Genomic DNA, 24,363 nt, shown 5'->3' with positions numbered 1-24,363 from the left:
CTAGACCCCTATAGAAGAAAAGGGCTTGGTTTTCAAAAGACCCATAAAGCCATCTTCTCCCGAGTGGTAAGAATATCCCACAAAAACAACAAAGAGCTTTATTGGAAGTTAAATATGAAAGGGATACTACAGACATTCATGGGGCAAAAAAGCAACCAGTCAGGCCCAGCCACCCGGCCCTCCCTCAGCCAGAGAAAACAAGATTCAGAACCTGAATCAGACCATTAGAAATCTTGAGTACTAACTCTGACTCTGGGAATATTGTGCAGCCTCGGCCTCTCTGAACCGCCACTGTTTTGTCTATGTAAGAAGGATTATATTTGATCAACTTTGCAGGGTTGTTATATGGACAAATGAGAATTTTAAAAAAATGTTTAAATGTTTATAAACATTGTACAGCACTATACACAAAAAGGAGTAAAAGACTAAGGGGAAAAGGGATGGTTCTGAAGATACCTGTAAAGATTTTGCCTAAATATATAGCAATAAACAACCTAAGTCATTGGGGACATTGGTTTGGGGCTTGCCTCCTTCTGTGAAAGAAAAGGAGCAAAAATGAGGCTCCTTAGGAATGAGAAAAAGGGAAAGGTTACGTTTTAGTGTTTAGGTCGAGTGTTTGCCACTTTAAGGGAAAAAAAAAAAAGCCTAGAATATGACTGAACAATCCAGTCCCCCACCCAATGAAGCATCAATGGAAGCATTCATACCTCAATCTGTTTGTGGTTGTAAGAGTGGCCACCACCATGTTCAAAGGTGTCCAAACTCCTGCCAAAACGGTCACTTAGGCCCTTTAGCCTTGGGTTAATTTGTGGGTGGGAGACATGACCCTTCTGTTTAGTAGCATATTCAGAAAAAAAAAAAAAAAAGACAAAACATACTGTCAGAACTCATGAAACAGAACACATATTTCTAAATCCAGGGTACTGACCACACCAAAGAATAGAAAGTAGAAGGCTGAGGACCCAGACACTGTCTTTCATAGAAACTTGGTTATAGGATCAAGCAATGGTACTGGTTTTGTACTTCTGCCTCTGACTGGAGAAGACACTCTAGCATAGCTATATAGAAAAGGAGACACAGATTAGGTTTATTATGAGGGAGGTTTCTTTTTAGATTTTTCCAACTGCGGTGAGTTCCAGTGTTAGCAGTGGGGAAGGTGAAGTTTTGGAAGAGAGGTAGGGCTGTTGCCCCTGTTAGGCAAAATGTCTAGCTCTGCTACGCAGTCCATAGTCGGTAACATTGTCCCGGCTTTCCGGTTGAGGCTTATGACAAAAAACTCAGAGTACTGCAAAAATTATTTATTTGCAGACCCAATTGAAAAGGCTCACAGTGATGTTTTTTCATGGCAAAATATCTGCACATTTCTTATATTCAAGCCATAGAGGGAATAGCAAAGAAGAAAAAAAATGCCTAGCCAGATGCTATTCCCTTGTAAGAAAACTCAAAAATAATCACAGTAAATTATAAGAATAAAAGACTATCTTTATACTTCCCACTGTGTTGAAATTCAAGTTCTTCACTACCACATACTTTCTAACTGTTCAAATACTGAAGGTTTTACCATTATTTTAATGATATTATCTTTTTGTTTTTGTTAAAATGTATATTCATATTAAAAGTCAATTTCCCCTTAAAATGGCAGTGCTAGAAGGGTATAAAGATCACCTGGTCCTATTGTAAACCCCTAACTTGACTGTGAAGAAGATAAGGTACCAATGATTTTTTGTCCAGCTTCCAAAACACTTTCACCCCCAGTTTTGCATTATAAGTACAGAACCCTAACCCCGAATGTGGTGGGATGCCATGCCCGGACTTTTGGCTTGGCATGAAGCTAAAGATGAGAATGAGGGTACACATATTCCAGAGCAATATGTTGACATTTTACCAAACAGTTAAGGTAATCTGGTGATAACAGCCCCTAGTCTATAAGCTGCAAGAAGGAAAATGCCCAACATTGTTTTCTGTTTTGATGTTTATGTGTAAAAGATCATCTGGACATAAATGGAGACGTGGATGGAAAACGGATAAGGAAAAAGCTACCATATCCAATAGCGGCAGCCAGCAATAAAAACAAAACAAAACAAAACAAAACTGTAAAACCATTAACTCACCTGATAGAAAATATAGAGGTCTAAGCCATACTATCATTTTGCCTTTAAAAATGCTGAAATTGGCAGTTTTCTATTTTCTGTATGGTAAGTACGCAAGGTGTTAATCCTTCTAGGCTATGCTTAAAAATTATTTAACATTCAGGCCATTATTTAGCATACAGCTGGTTAGCAGTTTTCCGCTAAAGAACTGGCTGGTATCCCACATTTTTTTCTTCTGGCACTTACCTGGAGCTGCAAAGGGCTGAGTCCAGAAGTAGCAGCAGCTGCCATTGTTGACGAAATGAACTGCACAGGGTAGTTATCACCTGTCGGAAAGAACAATGCATACAGGTTTAGACAATGCACAGGGAATCGCAGCAGACAAGTACAAACATGGTCCTTGGATTGCCTGAGCTTTACAACATTGCTCTAAGCCCAAACATCTGCAGAAACAAAAGGCTTAGTTGGGCATAGACTTGCAGCGCCGCCTTGGAACTTTTTGTTAACAGATAGCTGGTAGGCAAACTGGCAAAACATGAATGTGATGTTAAAAAAATTAAATGTGCAATTCAAGCATGTTCACTCCATTACAAATCTTGTAATACATCATTTTTTTAAGAGTAAAAAAAGTACCTTAAAGCCAGGCTGACACTCAGTTCACTGAGAAAGTATTAAGGTTTTTATGTTGAAACAACAAAAAGTTTTGGCTTGGTAGGCAAAGCAGAGTATTAGAGTCCAAAAAAGATTATGAGCTATTGACTGTCCATAACCCTAAACTTTCTTTTATAAAAAATAAAGAAAAAATTTTAAAAATGCAACCTCTTCAATTTGATAGGGGCGAGAAGGAAGCTAATCTTATCTGCCCACATTCTGTGAAATGCCTGGTATCTCCACAAGAGTGGAAACCATAGTTTTCTGGATTAACTTCTGGTGGAACCGAGTACAGAATCATGCACACGAGGCACTTCTCACTTATTCTTCGACAATGCTTTGATTAAATAGCCACACATTTTACATGGGATATCTGCATTACAAGTCTGATAGAGATTGAGCATGCCTCAGCAGAGATCAACACCACATCTTCACGTCTGCCTCCGTGCCACTCCTAAACAGGGGAATGGAGAACCTTCTGTGACCTGAGAACACAGGCTGTGTGTGGCGACGTGAAGAACCAGGAGAAAGTCATGAGGAACGTATTCTGATAGTGGTGACCGAAATCAAAATTAATACTCGTGGATATATTACACAATATCAGCGATTTAATGGAGTATCACTTTGGCTGCAGCTACTTATTTAAAGTCAGTGTTATGTACTATCTCTAGGCTATATTTTAATAGGCTGTTCCTCCACACATTTTTGACATTTATAATAATCATGCTGTTTTGCATGAACTTTTCTACACTGAAAGCTGAATGTAATAATGAAGAGACAGTGTAGAAAGAATCACAGCAATAAAGGTAGCCAAATGGAAAGCAATAAAATCTCTTTTTTTTCCTGCACGGACACTAACACCTGGAGCCTTCGTGGTGCTCCCCTCCCCTCCCCCCTTCCTGGAGCTCATCCTACTTGCCACACCAAGTGCGCCTCAGCGGGCCCAATGTAAATGTTAAGTTGCTTTCACTTTTAACAAATTGTTAGCTTCTAATCGACACAGTCCCTTTGCATCATATCCATAATACCTCATCAGACCATTGAGCACAGTGTGTGCTTGTACACAGTCCAGTAACAATTGGCTTCTGATTGCATATGGAGCACTGCGACAATGCATTCACTAACACTAGATTGTGCTGGTCTCCTATGGAGTAATGTTCAAAATATCTGATCTTGTTTCTCCCCTTCCATGAGGTTGATTTTGGTTTGCAGGGCTACATGAGCTTTTTAAAAAGGATAACTAGGCCAAATTATTTTTTATAGTAAATGACTGTCGCTTTATGCTTAAATAATTCGGCTGATCTTCTTGATATTTAAACTAAATTATCTGAAGAAAGAATATCCTAATCTAAGTCAAATAGTATTTCTTTGGTTGATATCTTATCAGGTTAAAAAAAATCACAAAACGATACTGAATTAATGATGCTTCAAAAATAGGGGGAAAAAATCACCATTCCAACCATCAACATGGACTGCCTCCCGGAACATTTTAGAGCTGTTCTTTCTTTAAATATCATGCATTATTCATGCTAACTCTAAACCACAACTCCCCTCCCTGTAAGTTTAAAACCAGTTGCTTTATTTGTACTAAAACATTTTTCATGTCAAACATATTTAAAAAAATCAAACTCTAAAAGAATTCCCTGGGGCACTCCTTTTTTCATAGCTGTCATGCTTCTATGCTATGAAATAGCTGATTTTTTTTTTTATAGTTTTTGGCTTGCCAGTTAATTTATTACTATCTCTACCACACCCTGTAGTACTCTCAAGCTCACCTGCTGGCTACAAACAGCTTTCTTTCCACTGCTGACAAGCATATTTTTAAAATGTTCTTAACCTTTCTGCTGATTTGAATCTGTGTATCTGAATACAATCTTTTGAAAGCTATTTCTCCAGAACATATCACTGAATCAATACTCAAAGTAAAAATGAATACATTAGAGCAACAGCGTATATTACAGAGAATGATTAGAAGAAAGAGAAAAGGGAAGGGCAGGAGAGGGAGAAGAGAAGAGTGAAGAAGAGAACAGGGTTAAAAGGAGCAGAGAAAAATGTTAAGAGGAAGACGGATTTAGGGTATTGCAAAATTTAATTTTTTAATAACAAAGTTATGTGCCTCACCCCCACCCCTTTAATTGTCTCTTTATAAGAGTCGGTCAAGTAAAAGTTCTCAGTGGCTGACTTGGCAAGAAATCAGTCAACATGTTGTAGCAATTTTTTTCAAATTTGTCTCTGGATTTGAAATGCTTGCGTGAGGATCCATTCTTTCTAAATTTGTACAAAGGAAGATGAAGCCTGTTGGAACAGGTTGGCTTTAGGCACTACTGTAATCTGGCCCTTGCTACTTCTAGTGTAAAAAGACAACCTCCAAAAGCCAATTTGGGAAATAATGCCCATTCTGTAAATTCATCTTTCCAGCCTTCTAGATTTTCCAACTGACTATTTTTAACTGAAGATTACAGAACAAATACAAAACAGGATTTAAAACCTATGGAAAATTTGCCTGACATTAGTTTCACTTGTCACAATAGGCAACATTCCTTTGGAACCAAAACAGCTCCACAGCAAGAGTCTCTGAATGAGAGAAAGTTCCTTTTTTTAATTTTCAAGGAAAGTGAAAAGTAGTCAGAACTTATTAAAACTTAAACACAGGAGAAGGGGGAACTTGTACTAAGAACCTAGGACCCATTAGACTCAGGCTACCTCCTGCCAGAATACTCCTAGCTTCTGTAATTAAATATAAATTTCATTTTTATTAAGAAGTCAAAAATCTCATAGGTAAAATTCTGTCCATTTACTTTGATTCTTCAGAAAGACAAGGGACTGGATTATTTAGACTGTAGTCTCCTGGGATATTAACTTCAGAATTAACCTACTGAGGAAATCATTTAGAGAGGCTGGCAAGAGTAGAGAAATAAAAATACATTAACCTAGGAGACAGGATTCAATGACTTTTCAGTAACTGGTTCAAAATCTCACACTTCATTTTCCACCCTCTAAAACGGAATCAAAATACACTACATATCCTGAACTATCTCACAGATTATTGTGTGGTGGCATCACGGGATAATGGTAAATTATCTGAGTTGCCAAACAACTTATAGGTAGACCCCACTTTTATAAGCTATCCTCATTCTTGCTACAATATGGAAATATTTCAATCACAACCACCAGTACAGACTTGGACATATCATTTTGCTTCTTGCCTGGATGTCTGCATTGAGAATAGCAAAATGTTACAACATCTCTATATTCTGAAACAATGCCACAATCAATCTGACTTTATCTCTGTGAGGCATCACACTGCAGAAAAAGTTAGCAGGTAATGAATGACACACTTAGGATCCTAAAAATAAAATGCAACCTTCAATTTGTTCTGAGGACAATCGAACAAAAAAAATTGGCAAGGATTAAAGTATATATTGCTGAGATCACCATACTGTTATTTCTCTTGCTAAATTTCTCCTCTGTTCATCCAAGAATAGATCAATGATGAGAACACTCTTGATCCCAGGGCATTTTCTAAGAACATATGCATTGTTTTTCATACCTTTAAAGAAGATAAGAATCAAGGATCAATCTTAATTTCTTCACTTATTTCATAAGACTGTTGGTCAATCATATGAAAATCCATGGTATTTGTCACAATAGCAATTAAATAAGTGAATGTGGATAAACTGATATAAATCCATCCATTACGGGGCATCTGGGTGGTGAACTCAGTTAAATGTCCAACTCCTGGTTTCCGCTCAGGTCATGATCTCAGGGTCATGAGATAGAGCCCCACGTTGGGCTCCATGCTCAGCGTGGGGTCTGCTTGGGATTCTCTCTCCCCCTCTCTCTGACCCTCCCGCTCATGTTCTTTCTCTCTCTCTGTCAAATGAATAAATAAATCTTATTAAAAAATAAATAAATCCATCCATTACAAGAAATCAAAAAATATCAACTCAAAGTTCATGCCTTAATATAGCTCACCAATGATATAGCTTCCGTATGTGATGAAGGGCATAGTTAAAGTAATCTTGATCTCCAGAAAACTAGGTTAGTTTATGTGGATGTGCATATTTTCTTCTTGGACCTCAAAACTCTTATTTAAAAATGGAATTACTAATCTAAAGAACCTCAGAAAAACTGCCTTGATTTCAAGTATATAAATTTAATTTTTCAAGTATTCCAGTAATAGCGGTTGTAAACCTCAGCTTTACATATTCTGGAAGAGGTAGAAATAGCTAGCATTACAAGATGAATCCATCTTGGATGAATCCATACATATAAATCACATATTTTCCACAGCAAATAAAGAGCTAGACTTTTCTTAATATCATACACACTTAAACCATGTCTGCAAGGGTATAAAATATCAAATCAGAGAACTTCAGTCTGAATTCTATCTCCACTAGTTTCTAGATGGGAAAGCTTGGAAAGTTTAATCAACTTATTTGACTATTCATATCTTTTTTCTTTTAACAAAATAGATATAATGCCACCTATATCTTAGAGTTGTAAAGAAAATTAAATAAGAATATATATACACATATATATATTTATATATACATATACACACATATGTACACCCCCAACATATATATGCAAATAAATGGTACTCAGTAAATGCTAATGAAACAAAGGAATTCAAAAGAAGCACTGGATAACAGTTTTATACCAAAAAATTACACAATCTAGAAGAAATGGACAAATTTCTTAAAACACACAAATTACCTAAACTGACTCAAGAAGAAATAGAAAATTTCAACAGACCTATAACAAGTAAAGAGATTGGATCAGTAAACAAAACTTCTCAACAAAGAAAAGCCCTGGACCAGATGGCTTTGCCAGTAAATTCTCCTGAACACTTAAGAAAAATTAACACTAGGGGCACTTGGGTGGCTCAGTCAGTTAAGCAACTGACTCTTGGTTTCAACTCAGGTCATGATCTGAGGGTTGTGAGATCGAGCCCCATGTCAGGCTCCACACTGGGTGTGGCGCTTAAGATTAAGATTCTCTCCCTCCCCCATCTCTAAAAAAATAAAAATAAATTTTTAAAAAGAAAAATTAACACTAATTCTTCCCAAAACTTTCAAAAAAAAAAAAAAAATGGAAAGGAAACCCTTCCTAACTATAAAATAATGAGGCCAACATTACCTTAATAGCAAAGTCAGATAAAGACATCACAGGAAAGAAAATTACAGATCAACATCTTTTATGAATATAGATGTAAAACCCTCAAAAAATATTAGCATATTGAATCCAACAGCATATTAAAAGGATTATTCACCATGACAAAGCAGGATTTATCCCAGGAATGCAAAGGTGGTTCAACACTCACAAAAAGATCAATGTAATACATCACATTAATAGAGCAAAGGGGAAGAAAACCACATAATCATCTCAATTGATGCAGAAAAGGCATTTGACAAAATCTAACACCCTTTCAGGATAAAAACTCTTAGAAATTTAGGAATAGAGGGAAAGTTCCCCAACACGATAAAGGATATTTATGAAAAATCCACAGTTAACATCATACTCAATGGTAAAAGACTGGAAAGCTTTCCCTCTAAGATCAGGAATGATATAATGATGCCTGCTTTCACTGCAGCTATACAACATTATACTGGAAGTTCAAGCCAGCACTATTAGACAAGAAAGAAAAGAAAAGAAGGAAAGGAGAAGAGAGGAAAGGGGAGGAAAGGGGAGGAAAGGGAGGGAGGGAGGGAGGGAGGATGGGGAAGAGAGAGAGGGGGACAAAGAGAGAGAAAGAGAAAAAGAAAGAAGGAGGAGGGAGAGAGAGAGAGAGGGGTAAAGGGAGGGAGGGCAAAAGGCATCAACATTGGTAAGCAAGAGATAAAACTATCTCAATTTGCATATCACATGATCCTACATATAGAAAATTCCAAAGAATCCACAAGAAAGCTACTAGAGCTAATAAACAAATTTAGCAAAAGTTGGCAATCTTGTAAAATTAACACACACAAATCATTTGTTTTTCTATATACTAGCAATGAACAATCCAAAAGAAAATTAAGAAAGTATTTCTATTTATAATAGCATCTAAAATAATTAAATACTTAGGAATAAATCTAACCAAAGAGGTGAAAGCTGAAAACTATATAACATTGCTGAAAAAAATTTTAAAAGACCTAAATAAATGGAAATGTTCATCAGCAGGAAGACTTAACATTGGTAAGATGTCAATACTATCCAAAGCAGTCAAGAGATTCAATGAAATGTCTATCAAGATTCCAAAGATCTTTATCATAGAAGTGGAAAACCAAATCCTCAAACTTATATGGAATTGCAAGAGTCCCCAATAGCCAAAACAATCTTGAAAAAGAATAAAGTTGGAAGACTTACAATTCCTGACTTTAAAATTTACTACAAAGTTACAGTAATTAAAACAGTATGTTACTGGCATAAGAACAGATATACAGACCAATGCAACAGAATAGAGGGCCCATAAATAAGCCCTTATATATATGGTAAATTGATTTTTGGCAAGGGAGCCAAGAATATTCAATGAGGAAAGAATATCTTTTCAACAAATGGTGCTGAGAAAACTGGATATGCACATGCAAAAGAATGAAGTTGAACTCTTACTTTAAATAACATATAAAAATTAACTCAAAAGGATCAAAGACCTAAACTTAAGTACTAACACTATAAAACTCTAAGAAGAAAACACAGGAGTAAATCTTTGTATTTGGCAACAATTGCAAGGCTATGATAGCAAAAGCACAGGCCAAAAGAAAAAAAAAGATAAACTGGAGTGCTTCAAAATTAAAAACTTCTGTGCATCAAAAGATACTACCAAGTATGTGAAAAGCTAACCTAAGAATAGAAGGAAATATTTGCAAATCATGTATCTGATAAGGGATTAATATCTAGAATATATAAAGAACTCCTGAAACTCAATAACAAAAAGCAAACAGCTTAATTAAAAACTGTACATAATAATAATAAAAAAAACACTAAGCAAAGTACTTTCTCTGAGAAAGATATACAAATTTCTAATAAGCATATGAAAAGATGCTTAAAATTATTAATCATTAGGGAAATGAAAATCAAAACCACAATGAGATACTAGTTCACATCTACTAGGATGGCTATAATTTTTTTGTAGAAGGTGGAAAATAACAAGTGTTGGTGAGGATGTGAAGAGATTGGAACTCTTGCATTGCTGGTGGGAGTATAAAAGGCACAGCCTCTGTGGTAAACAGTTTGGCAGTTTCTCAGAGAGTTAAACACAACTACCATATGACCCAACAATTCTACTCTTACATAAATATCCAAAAGAATTGAAAGCAAGGACTCAGATGTTTGTATATCAACGTTCACAGCAGCATTATTCACAATGACCAAAATGTGGAAACAACCCAAGTGTCCAACAACAGATGAATGGATCAACAAACTATCTATCTATCCATATAATATATTATACAATATATATATATAGACACACACACACATATACACACAGACAGACATATATACACAATGCAATATTATTCAGCCATAAAAAAGAATGAACTTTTGATCCATATTGCAATATGGATGGACCTTGAAAACATTATGCTTAATGAAATAAGCCAGACATAGAAAAACAAATATTGTATGATTTCACTTACATGAAGTATCTAGAATAGGCAAATTCATAGAGAAAGATAATAGCATAGAGGTTACTAGGGGACAGGGAGAGTTATCATTTAATGGACACAAAGTTTCCATTGTAGATGATTAAAAGTTTTGGGTATAGATAGTGGTAATGCTTACACAACAGTGCAAATGTATTAATGTCACTGAATTGTACTTTTATAAATGGTTAAAATATTAAGTATTATGTATATGTATATGTGTGTGTGTGTATATATATATATATATATATATATATATATTTCACCAGAATTTTTTTCTAAAAGAAGCACTAGGTATACTTGTAAAATTGTTTTTGGTCATTAGGCAGAGGGATAATATATCTCAGTCCAATGCTCAGTTTTTGGATGTTTCTAATGGATAAGGATGTAGTTTAATATTATTAAATTTACTTAGTTTCATAGTCAGACTTTACCCCCAAACCTAGTGCCTTAGAATTTTCAAAGAACTCACATACATTGTAAGAAATTTAATCTTCACACCCATACTGAGCAGTGGACGTATTTTTTAGATGACAAAAATGTGAGGCTCAGCAAGGCTAAATGACATGTTCAAGTAAGAATTAAATAAAATAATCCATGTAAAATATTTAGCACAGTGTTTGGCATGGAGCAACTTATTCAGGAGGCTTTAGCTATTATGTTATAATAACAAGTGGGTGGAAAGCCAGGGGCAGGCAGAGATCCTACTCCCAGAATCTCCTAGGAAGCCAAGGGGGCTGCTCCAGCAGCAATTATTTTAAAAATCCAAACTACACAAAGTCCACGGGTCAGCTGCACATCCCTGGCGCGTGAAGGAGGCTATCCATTATTTTTATTTTATCGCCAATTCAGTCCTGTCTGATATACACATTGCCAGCTAAATAGGCTTAATCTTTTAATTTTCTCAAATATAGGTGCTTAAACGCATTTATCTTGCCCCGGATTGCTGCATCTCTGTTTCATGATGTGAAAGAGCAAAGCAACCAAAATTCTGTGGTGTATGTTCTGGGCCCTGGTGAGTTTTTCTAGAATGATGTGTCTAATTATATAACCTGTTTAAAAAAAAACTAAGGGTTAAAACTCAATAAAGCTATGTCTACAGATATTAATCTGATAGATATTCCCCCTGAAACTGCACAATCCCTGTAGGCCACATGGCTTCTCAACAACCCACCGAAGTTTGGTGTTTGCTGCATACCAGGACCCTGATATGCCCAGAGCAATGTGTAAAATTATCTGAAGGGAAGAAGGTCCATAGCCCTAAGTGTATTTGTTTAGACTATCCAATAATGGATTCAGAAACAGTCAACTTTGACAGTGAACATCACCCCCAGATAGCCCGTGCTTTCTAGAAATCAAGACAATTATTCAATCAGCTGAAGGCACAAACATTGTGGGATTGTTTTTAGGTTATGGGAAGGTGGAAAAGAGCAAAAAGAGAGCCATTTATTTTGTAATTTATAAAGACCAAGACAGTGATTGCTCATCCTCTTGTCCAAGGGACCAAAATATAAAGTTATGCCACCATTTCATGTCTTTCAAATGTGACAGAACTACTCTCTTCTAAAAATTTAATCATTGTTTCACATGTATTTCAAGTGAAATTATCATAGCTCAGCTTGGAGCACACAGTTTTCCTAGTCCAGACTCCAGTCCAACACGACTCTACTCCCCCAGTTCATGTGAAGGACAAAAACACTGCATAGATTAAGTCGCCCGAATATGTAATTTCTCTGCTAATTACATAAGAACAAATAATTTGAATCCTTTTAAATATAATTTGTATATACAATAAAACCCAGAGCAGCCAAAATATTAAGAATTTAGAGTTCTGGTTAATTAAATCCTCTGACGTAACTTAGGGGTCACCAGAAAATACCTTATTTTATCAGCCTTGCCTGTAATTAAAAATTGTGCTACATGCCCAAATCCATGTTATGCCTTAACCAACAGGTTTTAGCCACCGTAATCACACACAATTCTGCTACCCCTGAACACCACAGTATGTGCACATGTGTTGTTCGACGGAGATAACACTTCTGCGCAACACTCTACCAATCTCCATATTCTTCTTAGTTACTACAGTTTCGTCGATGCTGTGTGAGAAGAATTTTTAAAAAGTGGTCCAAATTCATTAACTATATAACAGTACATTCCCCCATGAAAAATGGCATTATTGTTTTAACAAAATTAGGTAAGTAACATGTCGACTATGTCAATGTTATGCCCAGCAGAAAATAAGGCTCATACCCAATTTTTAAATGTGAAGCATTTTAAACTTAGAAGCACTAAAATTAAAGAAAGGGTTTCTACAGATGAAAAGGTTTCTAACACTGGTATAGGAATGACAACTCAGATTCAGGGTAAACCAGTAAATTTAGCTTACATCAATGTTCCAAAGGAAGTCAAGACAGAGAAATAGTTCAGAACTACTTAGAGAGATCAGGGAAGGACTGAACCACTGCACTAACAGAAACATAGTCTCTGACAAAATATACCCCTGTCCTTAATATGGATATCAATTTCATAGGGAATATACCTTGCTCTAAAAATCCTGCTCCAGAAAAATCAAATTCTGACAGTTTAAACAATAAAATTTTCTTTCATTGAGGTATCCCCAAATCGTTGGTACAACCAGGTCTGACTAATTTGTATCTGAGGAATTTTCAAAGTCAGTCCTTAAAATGAGCCAATTCCTTAACATCTCTATTCCTTGAAACCTGTGAGTTCTGACAGGCATCCTACCTTTCCTCACAAGGAAGGTGGTAATCTACCAAATGCAAAAGAGTAATCGATAGCATTAAGCAATTAAAATAGATGTTAAAATTCACTAGGTTTGTTTTTATGCTACTTAGTAAGCTTCCTTGCTGAGGATTTTAGTAAAGTGATTTATATTTTATTATTACTTTAAGCACATTAAAATGCCTTTGTTCACTTTATAAAACCTCTACACAAAGAAACCGCTGCACTCAGATTTGTTGCACTCAGATTTGGTGGTTAATATAATCAGGTTAATATGTTAAAAAGAACTTGACACGGAAATTATTAATGAGTAGAACAAGGTCACTACTTCTGAGCTGAGGTCACTTACAAAGAATGCACAAATGAAATTAAGGTTGACTTTATTTACTTGACTATCTTCTTACATTGGATTCCTTTGGCAACATATCTTTAAACATTTAAAGCCCTGTTTACAAGGAGGCTCTGAAAGAAGCTTCAAACCATTATGTCCCTAATTGAATTCCCCAGGAGTCCAGTAAACTCAGAGGAATAAAGAAAAATCATAACATTTGCTAAATCATCTCAAAACATATTTCACTGCAAGGTTATGTGACCTGTTTCTGAGGTTCAAAGATGAATGAGAAAATACTACTGAATGCTTCATTATTTAAACTCAAATCCAAAGGAATCTTACCTATTAGCGGTGAGCTAATTAAATCAGCCCCGTTTTAACTTTTCTTCCAGGAGAAATCAGACAATAAACAACAGTAACATTTTATAGTGTATGTGACCACTGTCCCAGAGCATGAAATCTCCCAGAGGAGGAGGAAAGGGTCTTTAACCAAAGACAATTATTCACAGTAAAGTTATAAGAGAGCGCTGACAAAAATTTGTGGTCCCCAGGGAAAGTAGCATTCTATCTGTGAATTCAGAACAAACCAGGTGGAAAAAGAGAAAGCAAAAGTTTTTAGCAACCAAAGAGTTTTTGAACGTGCCCCCCCTTCCCAATTAACTTCCCAATTCGAATTTTACGTGAAAATCGGCTTTTATGGATCGTTTTATTTGTAGCTCCTTTGTATGCGCCTGTGTTTGTTGTGACTACTAAGCAAAAACATGGGGATCTTAGCATTTCCAAAAGAATGTTAAATTCCTCTCTACTTACCTGGTTTGTATGTTATTCCAGGGGGGAAGAGGAAGCCCTGCTGGGCGGCAGCGGCAGCTGCCAGGGTCCGCTGGTCATGTGGAAAAATTGGGATCATGAGCGGAGGCATGTGACCCTGAACCTGCTAAACAGAAGAGAGCCTATGATCAGACAGAGAGCAAATGTATGCCAAGAAGTATTTGTTTTTCACTCCTGCGGCTGTGCTGGTACCCAAACAGCCACCCACTTCTGACCTCATTCCAAATCTGCTCCCTGAGAAAACGCAGGCGAAAGGTACCCAGACGCTGTTCTTAGATCCCATTAGCACTCCAAGGACACAACCTCCTTGTGATTTTGCCTCATCCCTGCCTCCACCAAATTGTGGGGAATGGTTTTCTTTTATCTTGACTCTTTTCCTTTTTCTTTCTTTTTTTTTTTTTTTAACAAAACAACTGGTGGAAGAAATAAGTTTGCTTCGTACACTGTGCAATGTTGAAAGGTTTTGCCCTTTCACCTGCTTTGCATTCTGCCCTTTATTGGGAAAACGGTGTTTAGTATCCTTGGTCAGAAAATAATGTCTAATTTTTATATATTCCCAAAGCGGTATCTCCCCAGTTTAGGTGTCTTATTTCAAAGCCTTACTGCATTATGTTAAACATATAGTTCTTCAGATTTAAGGCTACTACACCTTGGCTTCCAATTAAACTAATATTCTTTGCCATACACACCTCGATGTAACATATAAATTGCTTGTCTGGCTTAGCAGTTTTACAGCTTTATGCACTACCATGTGGCTCAGTAATTATGGAGTTGTATTCAGAGAGCATTTCATAATAAATCCTACTATATCAAATTTCATTTGACCTCAATAAATGTACCAAAGAGCACAAAAATGCAAAATAGAAAATCTTCTCTCTATATCAGTATTTGTATTCTATATAAAGAAAATAAGAGCTATGACAAAATCATGCCTGTGAAATCACATTTTAATTTCCTAGCTCCCTTTTTTACTCTCTGCATGCTACCCTGATTCCAGGAGAGCATCACAGGAAGGTTTTGTCCTGGCTTTTAGTGCATGAGTTTATAGGCTGAATACAGGACTTTTGTTATTTAAAGATCAAAACTAGGATGTCCTAACAGAAGTGATCTTTAAATTCAAAATGGGTCTTTGGGCTCTTTACTCATATTAAAAAAAAAAAAAAAAAAAAAAAAGCTGCATTATATCCTGTTGAAGATACAAACACTTACCAGTAATTCTACCAAACCCAAACCCTTCCCCTGTTTAAATTCTTAAATCTTCTCTTTAGGCAAAATTCTGGATACTGGCTGATGACCCTGTTTAAATAGTGCCAACTTGCCTTGTCCTGTCCCTGGTCCCTCCACAGCCAGGGACATGGTGCAAAAATGCTTCTGTGTGGGTCTAAGAGGTTTCATTTACCAACAGTTTTTCTCTAGGGAAAGCCCTAAGATGTGGGTTAATAAAGGGCAAGTAAAAAATAAACACTTTACAGTATTTTTCTGAATTCATTTCTCAGGAAAATCAACTTATAATAAAAAGGTCTTTGTGCAATTACTACCTTGCCAGTGGGGCGTGAAAGAAACTAGCTTTGGGCAGCTATTTCTACCATTTTAGCTGAGGTAAGCCCGAGTCTTGTACATTAGAGTACAAACTTAGCCTGCGTAAATTGGAGCTGATCCCCTCGTGCCCAGGTCTTGCCTTTAACCCTGAAGAAAAGCACTAGGTTTGCTGTTCAACTCCAGCTTGCGGTGACCTGATGCAAACCTGAGATGTCAAAGATGAGGGCACTGTTCTATGTCAGAAAATAAAACAGTCTTTTTTGTAGGTGACTGTTGTTCAGTGCAAGAGTAGATCAAAGGAAATCATTTCATTTACTTCTAGAAATATGGTTCCTAGCATGTACCTAGAACAGCACAGATGCTTCATGCTCTAAAGGAGAACAAGAAAATGAGAAGTCTAGGCATCATATTTATTTATTCTTTCCTTCTTTTTAATGAACATTTATTAAGTTATTCTTACGTTCTTCAGAAATAGCTGAAAAAATGGGGGCTATTTAGCTTGGGAGAGAGAAGATACAAGGTTATCTTCATATGGCAAAAGAAGCAGATTAAGTCTGAGAGGTTAAAAAGGGTGGAACAAGACTCCGAAGAAAGAGATTTTAGGGAAGCTTAACGCAAAGAAGAATTTTCTAAAAATGAGTTATTCAACAAGCGCTCCGATTAAAGAGGTCATGTGTGTCATCTCCCTAGAGGTGGTTGAGTAAAGGCTGTATACATACGGTAGGGATAATTTAGAGGGTAAGCATAACTAAAACCCTAACTAGGTAATGGCCTATAGAGCCTTTTCAATTTTAGGATTCTGAGTTTTTTCAAACTCAGCATTAGGAAAATAATGTGATGTAGTCATTCCTTTATTCATTCGTTCACCACACATTTGTTCAGAATCTACTATGCCTACAAAGTCTTTGCTGTCAAACACCTCAGATCTTAAATCTATGCACTGCCATTTCCTTGGCTGTGTGATCGTGAATGGTTACTTAACCTTTCTGTAATCTGAGTCTATTTCTTCATGTAAAAGTTAACGATACTGCCTTACGCGGTTACTGTGAGGATTAAATAGACCAGAAAAGTAACACTTTTGGCACAGCGATTGGCACATGATAGGCACTTGGGAGATGTTAGGGCCTTGCTTTGTTCTTACAATAGTTGGCATATTCAATTCTAGAAAATTATCAAATTACTGAAAAGAAAGAACAAGAAATAGCGGCTCTTACCCATAACTCTACTTCAAAAAAGAAAACATGAACCAACTAAATAATTCAGTTTGACAGGCAGAGGCTTGTCATGTTCTTAGCAGACACCAGGCCTCACAGAGCATTATCCCATCCCAAGTATCTAGAAAACCATGAAAAAGAAGAGGTGGGATTATAAGGATCATGTGAAGATGGAATTTGGGAACTTTAGTGTTATTCATTAAACAGCATCTTAGGATGAAAACATAATTTTACTTCTACATTGATGCCCAAGCTCTTCAGATCATGAGACAACATAAAGGCATCAATGGCAATTAAGCATCAGACATTGATTCTTGAACCTTGGAATATCTGAAGATATTTCTTTCGTAACTAGCTATGTACATGAGATAACTAAGTAAACCATCTAGGGTCACCTTCAATGCCAAAGAGCTGTAGGTGTTTCATATTAACGTAAGTTGTAAGAATTTAGGGAAGTTCCTGGGGCGCCTGGGTGGCTCAGTCGTTAAGCGTCTGCCTTCGGCTCAGGTCGTGATCCCGGGGCCCTGGGATCGAGCCCCACATCGGGCTCCCTGCTCTGCGGGAAGCCTGCTTCTCCCTCTTCTACTCCCCCTGTTTGTGTTCCCTCTCTCGCTGTGTCTTCCTCTGTCAAATAAATAAATAAAATCTTTAAAAAAAAAAAAAAGAATTTAGGGAAGTTCCTTCCATCCATCGCCATCTACAAAGCAGGATAGGTTAGAAACTTTCAATGCTAACTATTAATTCAGAGGCAGTTTCAATAAATTGAGGCATAAAGTTAATAAGAAGGGGGACAGAAGACATGGTGAAAGCAAAAGCGCTGATAGAATCAGAGTTGGAATAGAGCTTAGAGTTGATCTAGCCTAGTAGTTTTCAAAGTGTCGTACCTGACCAGTAACATCAGCAATGCCTGAGAATGTCATAAAAGCAAATTATCAGGCTCCACCCCAGACCTATGAATCAGAAACTCTGGGAGCGGGGTCCAACAATCTAATATTTAGACTAAAATTTAATCCAGGGCCATGATTCTCAAATTTTAGCGTGTATCCAGTTCAGCCAGAGGGCTTATTAAAACAAAGACTGGCCGGCCCTACCCCTGGAGCCTCTAAACCAGTAGATCTAGATGGGGTCTGAGAGGGTACTTTCCTGGGAAGTACCTAGGTAAAGCTGGTGCTGCTGGTCCAGGGACCACTCTCTGAGAATCACTAATCTAATTCAAACCTCACAATTTACACATAGGGAAACAGGTGGCTAGAGAAGCTAAAAGACATGGCCTGAGATCACAGTGCCTATGACAGGGCTGGATCTGGAATCTAGAACTGCTCATCACCCTGACCAGTGCTTTTTCCACTACATCGCATGGACTTCCAGTGATAGAAAAGAGAACTCACGTGTGTATGCTCTTTGGGTAGAGAAAATCTGGAGGTCTGCAACCAAAAATGATTTTCTATTTCAGAGGTGTATTGTTGGAGTATGGATAGTATGTCATTTAGTTTCAGTTTGTTCTTTCTTCTCTCTTATTTTGTACCCAGAAAAATTTGATCACAAAACTACTGTCATTAATTCCAATAACTTATTATAATACATTCATTAGCAGTGATCATTTAGCTCCAATTGATAAAATTGCCCTTATTTTAAGTAAAACAATGATGTGAAAAATCAAAGTGCCCCTTATTAAAGACAAGCCAAGATAGCCAGTAGCAATTAGAATCCAGGCCAAGAGAAGATGATGAAGCATTCCTCTCGTACCTCTAATAACAGAAGTAACAATAGTGATGATGATGGTAATGATAATCATCTTCTTCATCACAGCCGCTAATATTTTCCAGCATTTCCTATATATCAAGCACTGAGAAAGTGATTTACATGATCTAGCTCATGTAATCCTCAAAACTCTGTGAGGTATTTACTGTTATTCTCCTCTTTCATTTAATGAGGACAAAATCATGAGAGGCTAGGTAACTCGGCCAACTAGGAAGTGGTAGAGCCAGGATTCAAGTCCAGTTGGTCAGGCTCAAAGTCTACACTTTTAAGTGCCATATTATATTAATCATCAAGTCATCTTTTGCTAAACAGACCTAAATGAGATAAGGAATATAATTCTTTGTAAGAACAACTGACTGGAAGTTTGATAAATATAATTGTAAATTTGCATGCATTTGCAATAAATAATACAGAGAGATCCTATGAGTCCTCTCCCCCAACTGGTAATAACTTGAAAAACTGTAGTACAATATCACAACTGGGGCATTGACATTGATACAATCCAACTCCCTTATTCAGATTTCCCCAGTGTGATATTGTTTTAAAGGAATTATGTGTCTTAAAAACTCACAAGGGTAATGGAGGTCTATGAATACTTCCAACTACCATCTTTTATAGAAAGCTGACCAGCATGGCCCATTGCAAATAATATGAGAAGAAAGCATGTATTAAAGCAACAATTTCCCCCTTTCATAGTCTTCCATTTATTGTACTTATTAGAAAATTATTGAGTGGAGGTGGGACAGGAATGGAAAGCAAGGACAAGGAAGGGAGGAGAGATAAAGAAAGAGGGTTTGGTAGCCACACAAGAATCACATAAACATCTAAAATATTTTCCTCCTATGGAAGTTGTGAATTAAGTTTACTGCACTGAGTGTCAGGGCTGAAGGCAAACAAAGAATTGTGATTATACAGAAAAGCCCCACCCTGCTCTGGAGAATGGTAAGCCTGCCTTTCCCCTTTCTTCCCATCATCCTATTTTCCCATTTGATGACATGCCAGGGAAGGCAGTCACATTGGAAACAGCAACTTCCAAAAATATTTTACTAAAGAATAAAAACTAATAGAATTCCCCTCATTCCATCAAAGAATGACCAGTCTCCACATGTCTTTTCCAAGAAGTTATCAAAATTTCAAATAGTGTCATCTTTTCTTGAAAGCGTAGCTTTCCCTTAGCACAAATTCAAAGATCCTTTCATTATTCCATAGGTAAAACTGATGTGGTTAATACAAGGAGGAAAATTTGATGTGGCCAAAAATATATCTCTGAGCATGAAGCTGCATTATTTTTACTGCTTTGCAAGTCAGCACTAACAGGCTGGGTAATGAGAAACCAGGAATTCCATCATAGGTGAAGCTTAGTCAGTGCGTCATGAAAGAAATGAACTGCATGTACCAAAGCCCAGTTGTCCATCAATTTTAAACTTCCACAACCCCTGACCAAAGTGTTGCCCTTTTGGAGAAAGTGGGGAACACATTCTTGATCAAACAGGCTACATGCCCAGAAATTTTAATTGCTTGGTGTTCCACACATCTTTCAGACAATCAAGACAGCAGCAGATGCACGTGAAACACTTAAGTTCTGTCTCTTCCTATTCGTAAAACAGCATTGTTGCATCAACACTTATCCCCTTTGTTTTCTCTGTGCTAAGTTGTTGATGATGCCATTTTTTTGCCATCTGCCCCAGAGCTTCATTAAAGATACATGAATGGGCTAACTGGCCTGATATCTTGTGAGGAACAGGTGCTATTGTTTGTCCCTGAAGACTTGTACTAAAGATATGACTCAGAATACTTGAGAAAGAGCATCTGCAGCAGTCAGTCAGAGAGCAACTTGGCAGAGACCTGGCTATGTGCTAATATGCAAACAGAGTGACACTCGGGGACTCATTTTCTCTTTCATGAAGATTATTTAACTTTTTGGTGATGGGAAATATGTATTTGTATTGAAAATCATGAGCATATTAATGTCTATTACTGAGTTAAAAACAGTGAGCAAGTGAAGATCATTTTAAAGCTTATTTCTAGTGAATCATTCCTTATGTGGTTTAATTGAAAAAAGCTTCTTAATCTGTTGGAAGGAATGTTTCCAATGTTTGTAAATGATGACAGAGAAAGGGAGACAGAGATAGAAAATACAGAATGAGAAAGAGCAATTGGAGAGGGAGAGGGGGACGTGGAGGGGATTTCCTAAAGGCCCTCTTCTTTATTGCAAAGAATAGCTGAGTCATTGGTATAAAGTGTTACCACTGTACAAGCCAGTGTCTAGAGTGAAAGAAATAAAGGACCCAGAAACCTTGCATGAAAAGCCTTCAAGGTCAGAGAGGTGTCTTGTTAGTGCCAAAAAGTACATGCCAAACTGTACACGGATCTCAGTTAATTCTGTAGAGTTAGAAGAGGAAGGATCTCATTGATAGGATGAATTCATGCCTTAACACAAAACCTTTTCCAACCCATTTTTGCCTAAAACCTGTCTAAAATATTGACTATGCTCTGTCCTGCCTTAGAAAGCATGATGCGGTAGTCAGCATATTGAACTTCTCTTGGTTGGCCATAGTTGGAAGTATACAAAGGAGTCTCATATTGTATATGGCCTACTGCTTATTAGTTAATTGTTTCAATTCATTAATCATCTCTCACCAAATAAAATGAGTGTCCTGAATGGCCTGTGACATTTATACTTCTATATGCTCCACTACTCTTATCACAAGGCTGAGAATATAGTAGGCATTTTCTGTCAACTGGCCCATGTGAGAACCATCCAAGTAAGACCTAAGAACCAGTTTTCTGAGCACCAATATCCATAGAGTAGTAAATGGTATACCTATCCATAAGTAGGTGAATGAAATCAATGACTTTTATTATTAAAAATAATAATAATAAAGTGACTTAAAATAAACCTTGGTATCACCTTGTTTGCTTTTCATTTGTCTTATTTAGCAAATCTCTGGCTGCTACAGCTGATAGAGGATAGCAAATCTTTGCTTGTAGAGAATCTAGCTAGCTCTAGCAAGAGAGAAAAATCAACTTTCATCAGGAACAATTCTGGGACAGGAAAGAGTATTTGAGAACACAGAGTCCCATCTTCCCAGATGTTTCCCACCAACTTCCAATGGATACACATTGAACAAAAACATAGCTGCATCCTGGAGTCCTGCTTTGTTTTTGTTTGTTTGTTTGTTTGTTTGTTTGTTGATGGCAAAATATTCTATCCCTTCCCCCCACATCTCTGTCTCTCTCTCTCAGGTCCCACCAGGATAGTACACAAAACACCTCATTACCATTGTTAACATTCATCTTTAATATAATGCAATTGCTTCCAAGAACTTTTCATACTACTGCCACCACTCCTTTCAAAATCCTCACTAAGAGCCAAGAAAAACCCTGGAAAGGTAGAACAAATTCAAGATATTATAGTTCAAAGACATCCTTTTAAAAACTCAGGCTTTATTCTTTCAAAGTCTTATGTTTTAGTTTAAACCTTAATGAACAGCTAACTTTACACTTATGACATATGCTTTTCTCTATGTATATTATACTTTAATAAGAAGTTAATTTAAGGAAAAAAGAAAATAACTTCAGCAGTTAACTTGTATTTACTCACTTACACTATTAAATATATGTAATAAAATATCTAAAATATTCACAGGAGAAATAGAAAAGATATATCCTGCCCCCAGCTTCACTATGTCCCCACCCTCACTACGAGTAAGACATGCAAACATTCACTATGTCCCCCACCTCACTACGAGTAAGACATGCAAAGCATTCTTTTACTGGTTGATCTTTATAAGATAGTTGTTTAAATCCACATCACAGTTTAGCATTTTCCAGGTCCCTTCCTTGGTTACACAGGACAGAAAGGCTCATTGAGAGGAAGAGCACAATGACTCCTATCTATCAGGTCAATAGTCCATGTTTTAAAAATCTTCTTCAGGTGCATATTCAGAGAGAAATGTTAATGGCCCTGAAAGAGTCAATCCTGTCCTTTGCATTAACACCTCTTTTTATATTCTCAGCATACTGTACACACCGACTCGATTTGCATTTTCTAAAATGGGCAAATATCTCATTAATCTACCAGGATCATCAGTAGTCAAATGTCATTATTTTATGTTTCACTCATTTGTACATTTTCTGTTTAAATATTGAATTTTCAAAGAAAAGAACATGGATTTAGCGCTAGCGTAATCATAATTCCTAGCATCTTTTACTTATCTGTCCCCTTATTCTCTGAAATAAAGAGCTCCACATTATAAGATGACCTCTTAAGCTCCCAAGAAACATGCTACTTCACAAAGGAAGTCAACAGTGCCTGTCTTCAATCAGCTATTCAGCAGCTACTTTTTGAGCACCTAGCACTATCTGATGGTACTGTGCTAGGTAAGCACTGGGAATATAAAGATGCCATAGAGAAGTCTATAGCCTTATTTTATCAGGTAGTGGTGTTAGGTTTGTTTTCACTTATATAGTAGTATAAATCATCCAGTTTGTCCACTTACTTTGGAATAGGGTCAACAGAGAAAGGAAAGCTATGCTTAAAAAGAAAACTAAATTACAACAAAAATTCCATTAGGTATCTTTCCATAGTCTTCCTATAGCCTATAACCTAGAAAAATTTTGAGAGTATTTATGAAGACAAAAGTCAGATTACTTTATAAAATGGATGATAAATGTTAATTAAATGTGTTTAAATTATCTTACTATGTTTTAAGAAACTCTCACCAGGAGGGAAGTAGAATATCCTGGCCATAGAGAAATTAATAAAACATGTTATGCAAAAGTAAAATTTATGATTCATTTGGAATTAGATATCTACCACCTTTTCAATCCATACAAATGCATAATCTTGTCAATTAAATATTATTGTTAAGGTCTAGTAGTATGTTAAAATCACTTTAAAGTGCAACTAAGGAAAATTCATGTGTGTTTATTACTCCTTAAGGATCTATTAGTGGGTATTTTATTCAGATTCGTGCTGTAAAATCTGCATAAACTCAGCATATTGTTATCCCCATGTGTGCATTTGTTTGGTTAAAGCAGAACAGCAAATCTCAATTTTTGCAACTTCTGGAAAAGTCAAGAGAACTAAAACAGTCTTAATTTTAATCAGATACAAACAGTTATCACTACAGAAGTGAAGAGTTGACTATTATGCAAATAGTCACAGTTAGTGGTCACCAGGCCATCACAGAAGACTGAGCTATTCAATTACTTTAGATATTTCCAAAGACTAGTGAAGATGAATGCTTCTTATCCACCCTGTCTTATTTCCACAGGAGTATGAAACATATTAAAGACTAATGATTGTTGTTCTCAAATGGAAACCCCATTAAATACACAGTGATCAAAATGTTTGGCCAAGATGGAAATTAATTTTCTTCAAATTTTGTATAAATGCCATATAAATATGGTAACATTGTGAAGAATGCAGCATTCCTTTCTTAGTAACAACCAAATTCAGATATAAACCTTTCATAAACTTTTGACCTGTAATGAAGGCAATCTGGCTTTACCCCTGAAGTATTTTACACAAGCTTATTCTGTTAGCAATGACCAGAGTTCAATTATTAAATTCC

The 24,363-nt window shown here is 36.5% G+C and overlaps 1 protein-coding gene across 10 annotated transcripts in view; it reads right to left on the bottom strand.

The window, feature by feature from the left end:
* Positions 1–24,363, bottom strand: part of SOX6 (SRY-box transcription factor 6) — a 595,827-nt gene that overhangs the window by 114,835 nt on the left and 456,629 nt on the right. For 5 of the 10 annotated variants that reach the window (XM_032426941.1, XM_032426935.1, XM_032426939.1 and 2 more), the window contains 2 exons: positions 14,253–14,373; positions 2,337–2,416 (listed from right to left, as the gene is read on the bottom strand). In XM_032426941.1, the coding sequence (XP_032282832.1) occupies positions 2,337–2,416; positions 14,253–14,373 (201 nt within the window). Of the gene's footprint in view, positions 1–707; positions 831–2,336; positions 2,417–14,252; positions 14,377–24,363 lie in introns of all 10 variants that reach the window. The other 5 variants (XM_032426932.1, XM_032426933.1, XM_032426940.1 and 2 more) reach the window with 3 other exon arrangements.

The sequence above is a fragment of the Phoca vitulina genome, unplaced genomic scaffold (assembly GCF_004348235.1).
Source record: "Phoca vitulina isolate PV1807 unplaced genomic scaffold, GSC_HSeal_1.0 scaffold36, whole genome shotgun sequence".
NCBI lineage: Eukaryota > Metazoa > Chordata > Mammalia > Carnivora > Phocidae > Phoca > Phoca vitulina.
Note: the sequence above shows the minus strand (reverse complement) of the source record. Positions and strands in the feature narration are given on the sequence as shown.